A 12,825-nucleotide genomic window follows, 5' to 3' on the forward strand; every position below is an offset into this window, starting at 1 on the left:
CTGAGATGGGAAAATGAAACTGCCTGAGTTTCTTATTCAACAAATAAATGAGTCTAGGGAATAAAGTAAGATGGTATTTAATGATCACTGAGAGAGATGGTGGAGCAAAGTAACGGCTTATTCAAGAAAAAGGGTTCTATGAATATTTGAAAGCAGAAGGGGAAAGATGAAGGAGGAGAGATTAAAGCTTTGGGGAGGTAGAGGATCAACCCCAAGTAAGAGTTCTCAGGAGGGGAAAAAAAAAAAAAAGTGCAAGAGATCAAGGCAACACTGGAATCACGAGCATTAAATCCTCAAGACATCTCTCCATCCTGACACCTTGAAAGATTTGAGTTTTATGTATATTGGGGTTTTTCCCAAGTCTTAAGATATTTACAAGGACTTGAAAATTGGACTTACATTTACTCCTCATTTTATTAAAGCAACTGTTAATGGCAAACTGAGGATTAGGACCTCCTGCTGAGGTGTGTCTGTCTCACCCCTGTATTCAGAGCAGCTGTCACTTAATTACCTGTGTCTTTATTTACTGAGAGAGTTCTTCCCTCAACTGCAGGAAGAGAAGTCTCAAATGGGTTCTTTTAACCCTGTCTCCCGGCAAGGTGTATAGAGTCCAATGCACAATAGGAGCTCAATAAATATTGACTAGATGGGTGAATAAAGGAATAAACAAACCCAGAAAGGGCAGTATATTCAAGAGATAACTCAATATTTTCATCTTCTCTAAAAATGAATCAGGAAGTTTAGTAAGCAGATTATTCCCTAAACATCATTTGGTTTTTATTGAACACATTTCCAGTACCTTAAATGAAAAAAAAAAAAAAATCACACACCCCCCAAAGCTATCATTAGATAACATCACCAACTCAATGGACATGAATATGAGCAAACTCTGGGAGATAGTGGAGGTGAGGGAAGCCTGGTGCGCTGTGGTCCATGGGATCACAGACAGTCGGACACGACTTGGCAACTAAACAAGATTGTAAAGTACTTTCAACAGAGTTTGATACCTTTGTTGTTACCTACAAGTATTATTCCACACTGTACTTCCTCTAAAAGTCCAACTTTGTAAGATATTTTGATTGCAATGCAATTAGGTTACTGATTAGGCTTACATTTTTATAGCTTTTTCATCTAAAATCCTTACTACTCACCTAAAGCTCTAAACTCCAAGATCCAGGTGGAATATTATCTAGAATATATTCCATAAATACCTGTTCAGTGATTAAATAATGATTTAAGATTAAAAATGGTCTCACGGCCATTGTTTCATTTCACTCTCATACCAGCTCTGTGAGATGGATGTCACCCTGCACCCCACTTTACAGGTAAGAAATCTAAGACTCCGGACAGTTAGGCATCACTCAGCACCTGCAGCTCAGACCCAGGCCTCCTGAAGCCCTACTGCAGTCATTTCTTTTACCTGCTGTTACTTCTAGTTGTGATTTTTCTTTCTTTTTTTCATTAGGGAAGGATGATCAGAAGCCCTGGAGAGAGTGGTTCCTTATTGCAGTTATGATGACCATCTGCTTGATCCTGTTAATTTTTTCACTCATTTGCAGAATGTAGGTATTCTTTTTATTTTGGGTGCTTTCACTGGGATCTGAATATTGAATTACATTCTTGCCAGGCATCCACTGGATGGAGGGCTCTTGTTAACAGGTGGAATCTATAGTATTTTTGTGTCTTCCTGGACAGCCTTTCCAAGATGAGTGTGGACTAAATAAAAAACTGGGAAACAGTAGGTGATTTACAGAAACTGGACAGAGCTCAATATAACCTCAGTCACTGGATGTCCCCTTCTTGAATTTGCCAAGTCTGCTAATTTCTGTGAAGGTTTTACATCTGTGTTCTTTTGCTTCCTTGACTGTCTTCCACTCAGTCCTTGGTTGCTTCTGTTGAGCCCACAGGGCATGTCTGTTACATCTCAGGGACTGGAAAGCAGCTCACTGGATGCTGAAGTCACCACAGTGCCTCCTGTGTTATGATCCCCAATTATGAGGTATCAACTCCTGGTCTGGCCCTCTGTTATCTGGCCCCAGAGTAGCCGATCGTTCCCAGATTCTACAGTATCTTACAGATTTGGCAACCAATCCTAGAGCCTGCCAAAGCCCCCTAGGAACTTCTCAACCCTTCTGGCATCTAGGAAGGTCAAGTGCCACTTAGGAGGCTGCAGAACATATTCTATCTTAGCTTTTTCATAGTTTAGAAAATGACTTTTAGGGGACTTCCCTGGAGGTCCAGTGGTTAAGACTTTGCCTTCCAGTGCAGGGGGTGTGGGTCTGATTCGGGATGAGTGAGCTAAGATCCCACATGCCTCATAGTCAGAAAACTGAAACATTTTTGTTTAAAAAAAAAAAAAAAAGCAGCAATATTGTAACAAGTTAAAGACTTAAAAAAATGGTCCACATCAAAAACAAAAATCCTTAAAAAAGAAAATGACTTATCTTAAACAGCTTCACTATCTTAAATGTTATATAAGATGGCATCTATACCAGGGGGTGGTGGTGGTGGCAGTTCAGAAAAGAGAAAAAAAGGCAGACTGAGAACCAATACATAGGAGGAAGGGCACATTAGCATCACAGGTGACCTGGGATCCCACACATTCGACGTCCGTCACTGTCAGAAGTCACGTCTGATAACACACACCGACATGAAGCAGCTGCCATTTTGTCTTTCTTGGGTCAGAAGTCACATCAAAGCCTTGCAGTGCCCCTAGATCTTCAACTATTATTACAAAGTAGGTACTTGGAAGTCTCTGTCAACGAAGATTTTGAATTTACAAGTTGGCAGGTTTGGGGATTAACCAGGTCAATGTTTAGAGTAGCTACTAAAGCACAAGAAAGGCAGTTTTTGCTCATCTATCTCCCTCCTTTACTCTGTTTCAGATGCCACTTATGGACCAAGTTGTTTCCACCTGTCCCAGTGCCAAAAAGTAATACTAACGATTTCCTAGTAACCATCAACAATGAGGTAATACTGAAGGTTCTCTAATGTCACATCTGCCCAGGGACCAACGGGTCCTGTCACTGGGTCACTCGTTTTCCATGTTACAGGAAAGGGCTCTTACCCAGGAGGCTGGATGTCTTCATGCTGCATTAGTCACTCGGCTCTTCAGCTGTTTTAATACATGTTCATTACAGTCTCTGAACATTGCAAAGGCCCTACTCAGTTATGAGGGTCCTCACCCGTCAGAAGACCTGAATTTTTATTTTCTATCAGCCATCTCTTAACTGTCCTTGGGCAATTCCTTCAACCCCAGGAGATGTGACTTCCTTTTCTGTACAGTAACAGGCATAGATGCGTCCAATGACCTGTTTAACTCTGACGTTTTAAGAATTCATGTTTCTGCCCCTGACTACCCCTAAGTTTTTCAGAGGAATTGTTCCTAGTTTCTAAATATAAAGAACCATAGAGCAGGCCAATGAGTTCCCCAAATATATTTTTGTAGGTGTCATTATGCACTCAGAGTACTTAGATGTAATCACTCACTCACTTATCAGCATGCGTTCAGTTGTTCTAGCATTAAGTGGGAGACGTAATCCTTTCTCTAGTGAATTGACTTGGTCTCTTTGCTGAAAGTAAGCTGTCCATGCGTGTGTCTATTTCTCAATGACTGTCCATCTGTATGCCTATACAACACTGTCCTGAAACTGAAGCTTTATTGTAAACCTGGAGACCAGGGAGTTTACAACTTCCAAACATGACTGTTACAAGTTGTTTTGGTTATTCCAAGTCCTTTTTATTTTCATGTGGCATGGCAGCACACTCCAATATTCTTGCCTGGAGAATCCAATGGACAAAGGAGCCTGGCAGGTTACAGTCCATGGGGTCACACAGAGTTGGACATGAATGAAGTGACTTAGCACAAACTTCAGAGACAGTTTATCAATTTCAATAAAAAGTGCTGCTGGGATCCTGATCAGGTGATTTTGGAGAGAAGGAACATCTTACCAGTAATGAGTCTTTCATTCTGTAAACGTAAACATCTCACCTTGTTTATTTAGATTTTCTTTTAACTTCTGTCACCAAGGTCTTGTGCTGTTCAGTTGCTTGACAAATCTGTCCTTAAACTGAATGGATATTTACATTAGGGGCCAGGGGACTCTCTATAAAGAGCCAGATAGTATACGTTTAAGGGCCAAATGTTTATCATGCAGTCATCATACTGTGAAAGCAACCATAGACAATATACAAATAGCTCTGGACAATACAACTTTATTTACAAAAGCAGGCAGTGAGCCAGACTCAGTCCATGGGCTGCAGACTGCAGACCCTCATCAAGGAGTTTTCTTAACAAATTTAGTTTTCTCTTTGATAAAGTGACTCATGGTTGGTTAAGTCAACTGGTGACTAGCTGTAGGGGAAGATGAGCTGATCAGACACCCACCAAAATGGATCACTGCAGGAGGCAGTGACCTTTGCAGTTAGCAGTTTGGGTGTCTGGGGTGACTGAGCCAATGACAGTTACTGACCCAGCGAAGCGGAGGATCAAGGCTGGCCCAAGACCCACACCTGTGCTCAGTCCCACGCCTGTGGTCTCCTTTACCAGGGGACCCTCTGGCTTGCTCTTGATAAGCCACAGCTTTTCTGGAAGACGCGTGTACCCGCCCCGGGAAAGTTGTTTTGCTTCATGTGAATTCGTGCTGTGGATCCCTTCTAACTCTGGCACAGTCATGCCTGGAAAACACCTGTGGTTTAAGCAGTAGACTCAAGTTGTTTGTCCTAGGCTCTTAATGGCACATATTAATGCTGGTATTTCATTTCCCTTCAGGACCCCCAAAATTTCCTTGCATATTCTGAGGTTGGTAAAAGAAACAGGCTTAGCAGTTTATTGTGGATGTTTGAAGTTTGTTGTTAATTAAAATCATGTATGCAAAAAGAACAACTGCAGGTAGACAGGTTGGTTTCAGAATAAGCAAAGGATTCATGTCAGAGTCCATCACTGCCAGGCTGCTCCTCTGGACAATACACTCTCCTCTCACATTTGGGGTGGTGGTGGTAGAGTGAGAGAGAGAGAGTGTGTGTGTGTATGTGTGTCGTATCCGACTCTTTGTGACCCCATGGACTGCAGCCCACCGGGCTCCTCTGTCCATTTTCCAGGCAAGAATACTGGAGTGGGTGACCATTCCCTCCTCCACACTGCAGTGGGTCAGGTGAAAAACAGATCTGTGAGTGGGGGTGGGGGAAGAGGATGGGGCAGGGCTGAGGGGTTGGGGGGAGGAGCAGGGAGAAGTGGGAAAATGAAGTGTCACCTTCTGCTGCCAGTCCTACCGCCCACACCCTCCACCTGGGGGAGCAAGTGACTCAGTACAGAGCTGCCCACGGCTGGGCCCCAGGCAGTGGCATCCCGGCCTCTGTCCAATCACAGCCTCTGTCCAAAGCATAGCCTGTCCAATCCACTTTGGGGGCCTCTGCTACAATGACGATGGGGGGGCCCTTTAGAGCTATTGACAAACCACCAGGAAGCCTTCCGCTGATGGAAAAGGAAACCCTCTGCTTTTCATCACTGCTGGCTCCTCTGAACTTCATGCTGGTACCCAGAGTCCTGGGATTCAGAGGGTGGCTATCATCCTAGAGAGGCCATTACACACACTTTTGCTTGTCCAGGCCTGAGTCAGAAATTATTTTTTTACAGTCAAGAGACTCAGGGAAAGAGAGGGAGGGAGAAAGGACGGGGATGAGCTGGCTGAACAATAAAAAAGGCTCACTTAAAAAAGAAAAAAAAACCTTATTCTAAGCTTTCCATTTGTTAAAGACTGGTTTCCAGCCATTCTCTGTTTCTACACTGGAAACTGGGAGAGTTCCTCCCAAGATTAAGTAGATAACAAACCACTCAAAGTACATAAGGCAGAGAGCATGGCTGCTTGGTTCATCACTGCATATTCAATGCATCACATGGTGTCCAGTGAAGCATCGCGCTAAGTCATTTCAGTTGTGTTCAGCTCTTTGCGACCCTATGGATCATAGCCCACCAGGCTCCTTTGCCAGTGCAGGGTACATATTAAAAACATGCTGAATGACTTCTACATTGTTGGTGAGACTTGTAGGTTGGTACAGAAACTGTCAAAAGAAGTACGGAGGTTCCTTAGACTAAACATAGAATTACCACATGATCTAGCAATCTCACTTCTGGGCATATATCCAGACAAAACTCTTAATCCAAAATGATGCATGCACCCCTATGTTCATAGCAGCATGATTTATAATAGCCAAGACATGGAAGTAACCTAAATGCCCATCAACAGATAAATGGATAAAGAAGATGTGGTACATATATGCAATGGAATACTATCCAGCCATAAAAAAAAAAAATGAAATAATGCCATGTGCAGCAACATGGATGCAACCAGAGATTAATATACTAAGTGAAGTAAGAAACAGAAATCTCACAAGATATTACTTACACATGGAATCTAGAATATGGCACATATAAACCTATCTACAAGACAGAAACAGTCTCATATACATAGAGAAAAGACTTTAGGGAGAGGGAGGAGAAGAGGGAGATGAATGGGCTGGGAGACTGGTGTTGGTAGATACAAATGGTTACATTTAGAATGGATAAACAAGACCCTAACATACGGCACAAGGAACTATATTCAATATCCTGTGATAAGCATAATGGAAAACAATATAAAAACAAAATATGTACTTGTATAACTGAGTCACTTTGCTGTGAAGCAGAAATTACCACTACGTTGTAAATCAAATATACTTCAGTTAAAAATATGAAAAAAATACACTGGATGAGTAAAGGAGGCGGAGGAATACGATCTCTTACAGGAAGTTTATTTTTGTCATGAATTTTATAATTAATATTAGCATTATTCATAATAGCCAAAATAGGACACAATACCCCAATTTAGGGGAAGACTATGGTAAACTGTGAATAGTGTACGATGAAGCTATTCAAAATGATACAGCCAAAAAACATACAATCATGCTTCAGCATCTGCAGGGGGAATGGTTCCAGGAGATTCTGTGGGTACCATCGTCCGCAGGTGCTAGAGTCCCTTATATAAAAGAGTGAAACCCATGGATACAAAGGGCCGGCTGTACGTAATTTAAAATACGATATGATGTTACACAAAAAGCAATCAACTTATAAAGCTCTTCATGTAACTGTAAAGATAACTCAACAGCTAGAGAAAAGGGCTGAAGAGACAGTGGACTGTGCTTGGGAGGTAAGTTTATGGGTGTTTTTTGGTCTTCTTCCTACTTCATTTTCCATATTTTCTTCAGTGAACATTTACTATTTTTTTTATGAGCAAAATAACTTGAAGCCAACTGTAAAGAAATTCAAAGAATGGAAAAGTTCTCTAGAAAACATCTAAGGAAGGATGCTTTGTTTTGCAGAAAACTGGTTCCAGTGAAACAGAAATTGAAGTCATAAGTTATGTGGAGCAGGCTGGATTTGAGACCCTGGAAGACTCCGTGTTTTGACTGTCCCAGGAACATTCTCAAAATCAGCTCATGCTCACGAGCCTCAGTGATGACAATGGGAAAGTCTGTTTCCTAGCTAAGAGCAGTTTGGACTTTACAGGACACTCAATTTAGCTGTAAGATGATGCAACCAGACAAATCGCTGACAAGTGTGGATGCCTCCTCCCAATCTCCTAACACACACTGGGTGACTGATTCGTCCATCCTGCCGGGTCTGATCTCTGCATGGGCAGCACGTCTTCACCCTTCAGTCGCCTGATCTGCATTACTCACCGCACACGCTTTTGTGTGAGAGAGACCGTAATTAAGGCTAATGTCAGTTGTGTTTACTCTGGTAGTCAGCCACCAATAGTAATCAACTAAAATATCAGGAAGAAATCATTTTGTTCCATTCTGGAATGAAGAGTGAACTTGCATTCAAGGCTGTCTTTCCTACAGCAAGTGGGAGCCATGGTGCTTTTATTCTGAGTTCAAGAAAACTTTTTCAAGTAATGGGTGGGTGTGCGGGTGTGGGTGTGTGTGGTAGAGGGAGACAGAGAGAGGGGAGAGAGGAAGGAGGGAAAGAGGTACAATTAAGTTAGCATCACTGCAGACAAACTAATTTCAAACCATAAGGAGCTAACGAATCAATCTATACCCAATGAAGGGACAAGATTTTGTTTGAAGACTATATTCTCAAAGGCAGCCTTGATATTTCAGGAATACACTGAGAAGGCACTGGGTGGAATTGTGTTGGAAGAGGATCACCTTATTAAGAATGACTTTTCTGAAGAGATGTCTGTTCACAAAGATTTCAGAGCAACTTGCTGGGCATCTGGTCAGGAAGGGCTGGATCAACCCCAGCGTCAGAGCTTTGGAATGGGTCCTACACAGTGCTTACCAAACATCCCAATCTAGACAGGAATCCCACCTCTGGTGATTTAGTCACTCAGTTGTGTCGGACTCCTTGCGACCCCTGGACTGTTGACCGCCAGGCTCCTCTGTCCATGGGACTTCCCAGGCAAGAATCCTGGAGTGGGCTGCCAAGGGCTCTTCCCAGGTCTCCTGCTCTGCAGGCAGATTCTTTACCGCTGAGACACCAGGGAAGCTTGACATCTTCCTGTATTGTTTGCAACTGGATCCTGGGCAAAGAAGGGGCAGGAGGGGCAGCTGGAAACTGAAGGGACCCAAACAGTGCTGACTGGAGCAGGAAGCTTAGGACTGGGAAAGGTCACAGGGCTCAGAACAGCCTCTGAGTGGGCCTGGGCCCACTCTTTACATGCTTGTCATACTTGATTTAGTCAGTCAGGTCGATCCAAGAATGGGGAAGGTTGACTACCAAATCCTTCCAGGGGCTGTTTTCCTGATAAATATCCACTGCATCTGGCAGGAAACTGGGTCCAGGACAACAGGCATAGGGATCTGGCAGCTGAAAGTTACTGCCTACTTCCAAGTGTTAGGGAACAAATGTGCCCCACTCCCCATTCATATGTTAAAACTCTACACCCTACTGGGAAGGCATTTGGAGGTGGGGCTTTGGGGGAAGATGCGGCTGGAATGCTCAGGAATGGGATTAGTGCTCTACAAGGGGACTCCAAAGAATTTCTCCCCCATGTGATGATATGAGAAGTTGGCATTCTGCAGCCAGGAAGAAGACTCTCACCAGAACCCCAGCACGTTGACACAATGGACTTCCAGTCTCCAAAACTGTGATAAATAAACTTCTGTTGTTTATAATCCCCCTAGACTGTGTGCTTTGTTAAGGGAGCCAGGTGTCAGGAGCTGCACCAGATGCTATGCACACATCTCTCTAACCCTGAGAAGTCCATGTGGTCAGTATTATTGCTTCCATTTTACAGATACAACCACTGAGGCTCAGAGAGCATATTAGATAGGAAATGGCAGATCTGATAGACAGAGTGCCTGAAGAACTATGGACAGAGGTCCGTGACAATGTACAGGAGGCAGTGATCAAGATCATCTCCAAGAAAAAGAAATGTAAAAAAGCAAAATGATTGTCTGAGGAGGCCTTACAAATAGCTGGGAAAGGAAGAGAAACTAAAGGCAAAGAAGAAAAGGAAAGATACACCCATTTGAATGCAGAGTTCAAAATACCAAGGGGAGATAAGAAAGCCTTCCTCAGCGATCAATGCAAAGAAATAGAGGAAAACAATAGAATGGGAAAGACTAGAGATCTCTTCAAGAAAATGAGAGATACCAGGGGAACAATTAATGCAAAGATGGACACAATAAAGGACAGAAATGGCATGAACCTAACAGAAGCAGAAGACAATAGGAAGAGGTGGGGGGGGGGGGGATACACACAAGAACTGTACAAAAAAGATATTCACGACCCATATAATCACAATGGTGTGATCACTCACCTAAAGCCAGACATCCTGGAATGTGAAGTCAACTGGGCCTTAGGAAGCATCACTATGAACAAAGCTAGTGGAGGTGATAGAATTCCCGTTCAGCTACTTCAAATCCTAAAAGATGATGCTGTGAAAGTGCTGCACTCAATATGCCAGCAAATTTGGAAAACTCAGCAGTGGCCACAGGACTGGAAAAGGTCAGTTTTCATTCCAATTCCAAAGAAAGGCAATGTCAAAGAATGTTCAAACCACCGCACAACTGCATTCATCTCACATGCTAGCAAAGTAATGCTCAAATTTCTCCAAGCCAGGCTTCAACAGTATATGAACCGTGAACTTCCAGATGTTCAAAGTGGATTCGGAAAAGGCAGAGAGGTATCAGAGATCAAATTGCCAACATCCACTGGATCATCGAAAAAGCAAGAGTTGCAGAAAAACATCCACTTCTGCTTTACTGACTACACCAAAGCCTTTGATTGTGTGGATCACAATAAACTGTGGAAAATTCTTAGACAGGAATAACAGGCCACCTTACCTGCCTCCTGAGAAAACTGTATGCAGGTCAAGAAGCAACAATTAGAACTGGACATGGAACAACAGACTGGTTCCAAACTGGGAAAGGGGTAAGTCAAGATTGTATACTGTCACCCTGTTTTTTTAACTTATATGCAGAGTATATCATGCAAAATGCCAGGCTGGATGAAGTACAAGCTGGAGTCAAGACTGCCAGGAGAAATATCAATAACCTCAGATAGGCAGATGACACCACACTTATGGGAAAAAGTGAAGAAGAACTAAAGAGCCTCTTAATGAAAGTGAAAGAGGAGAGAAAAAGCTGGCTTGAAACTCAACATTCAGAAAACTAGGATCATGGCCTCTGGTCCCATCACTTCATGGCAATAGATGGGGAAACAATGGAAACAGTGACAGACTTTATTTTTGGGGGCTCCAAAATCACTGCAGATGGTGACTGAAGCCATGAAATTAAAACACGCTTGCTTCTTGGAAGAAAAGCTATGACCAACCTAGAGAGCATACTAAAAAGCAAAGACATTACTTTGCCAATAAAGGTCCGTCTAGTCAGGCTATGGTTTTTCCAGTAGTCATGTCTGGATGTGAGAGTTGGACTATAAAGAAAGCTGAGCACTGAAGAATTGATGCTTTTGAACTGTGGTGTTGGAGAAGACTCTCGAGAGTCCCTTGGACAGCAAGGAGATCCAACCAGTCCATCCTAAAGGAAATCTGAATGTTCATTGGAAGGACTGATGTTGAAGCTGAAATTCCAATACTTTGGCCACCTGATTCAAAGAACTGACTCATTTGAAAAGACTCTGATACTGGGAAAGACTGACAGCAGGAGGACAAGGGGACGAAGGAGGATGAGATGGCTGGATGGTATCACTGACCCAATGGATATAAGTTTGAGTAAGCTCCAGGAGTTTGTGATGGACAGCGAGGCCTGGCGTGCTGCAGTCCATGGGGTCACAAAGAGTCAGACATGACTGAGTGACTGAACTGAACTGAGAGGTTGACCACAAGCCCAGGTGAACCCAGTAAGGTAGAGGGGATGGTCAGGAAACAAGCTGAAGCCTGGATGGGACCAGAAGGGCATTACCCTTGGAGAAGCTGCAAAGATGGGCAAAATATTTGATCATTCTGATTGATCTAGAATCTCTGTGAATGGTGTTCAGGAACCTGTACTAGTCTTATGTTAGGCACTCTCAAACAAGCATATCAGAATCACCTAGAGGAGCTATTAAAGTGAATCACAGTTTGTGACTGAGCAGTTCTGGGCGGCGTCTGAGAATGTGTGTTTCTCATAAGCTCTCAGGTGATGCCAGTGCTGGTTTCCCAGTCCCAGTTTGAGAACAACTGCCCTGGGTGATTCTGATGAATATTAATATTTGACATCCCCCCCCCATAAAATAAAATAAACATGAAGGACATCCCTGGTGGTACAGTGGTTGAGACTCCAAGTTCCCAATGCAGGGGACACTGGCATGCAAAGTGGCAAAAATGAACACATACACCTGAAATGAAAACCAACAGCTGAAGGACTGGAAAAGACTGGGGCGGGGTGTGGGCAGACCAAACTACCCCCTTTTCAACTGATTTCTTGATGTCTGATCTCTTTCAAGGAGGGGTGTGTGTGTGCTGGAAACCTAGGACTGTAAAAACTGTCTCTGTCTAAGAGGCTAGATGAGAAGAAAGCCTCCCTGAGTGTGGCTAGTTCTCTGTTTGGAGAGATGCTGGTCTCAGACCTGCCTCCCTTGACCTCAGCAATAGCATCATCCAGGCACTGAGCCTGTATCCCTATCTGATATCGGGGTATGAGTGTCTGGGGTAGCAGAGAATAGACCATGTGTCTCTGTAGTGAGTTAGCCCCCAGTGGGTTTGACCCTGCCTCCTCCAGCTTGTGGAACTCACACTCAGTCTTTGAGGACCAGTACCCCTCTTCCCCCCGCCAAGCCTTCAAAGGCAGATGTGGGTTGATTCTGTCTCTGGGGCTGCATTCTGGGTCTCAGCGCCTCTTTTAGAGTGATTGACAGTGATCCTTAAGCTTTTTGGCACCAGAGACTGGTTTTGTGGAAAAACAATTTTTCCAAAGATTGGGGTTGGGGATGGGGAGGGATGGTTTTAGGATGATTCAAGTGCATAACATTTATTGCACACTTTATTTCTATTATTATTACATCAGTGCCACCTCAGACTATTAGGCATTAGACCCCGAAGGTTGCGAACCCCTGCTGTAGGATGTACTATCCAGGATGATGGGGCTCATATGAAATGTATTTTTTATCTGCAGCGTCTGGGACAGTCCCTGACTCTTAGAAGGGATAAGTGTTTACTGAATCCTTTTAAACCCTCTTGCCACCCTGGCACAGATACTTGCAAATAGCTGGAACTAAATAATATTTGGAAGAGATCATCAAGGCGTAAAATAAAAGCATGGAGAAGAGACAGGTGTCTAATATGAACCTGACTGGAAATAACCAGGAGACCCGCGTGTGCCTGGCCACCTGACTGA

General features: G+C 43.5%; 1 protein-coding gene across 1 annotated transcript in view; it reads left to right on the forward strand.

Annotated features, from left to right (window-relative positions):
- The window catches only part of IL5RA (interleukin 5 receptor subunit alpha), a 46,053-nt gene that overhangs the window by 30,311 nt on the left and 2,917 nt on the right, over window positions 1–12,825 (forward strand). The window contains exons 10-11 of the mRNA XM_065935024.1: window positions 1,466–1,562; window positions 2,886–2,970. Of these exons, the coding sequence (XP_065791096.1) occupies window positions 1,466–1,562; window positions 2,886–2,970 (182 nt within the window). The remainder of the gene's footprint in view (window positions 1–1,465; window positions 1,563–2,885; window positions 2,971–12,825) is intronic.

The sequence above is a fragment of the Muntiacus reevesi genome, chromosome 4 (assembly GCF_963930625.1).
Source record: "Muntiacus reevesi chromosome 4, mMunRee1.1, whole genome shotgun sequence".
NCBI lineage: Eukaryota > Metazoa > Chordata > Mammalia > Artiodactyla > Cervidae > Muntiacus > Muntiacus reevesi.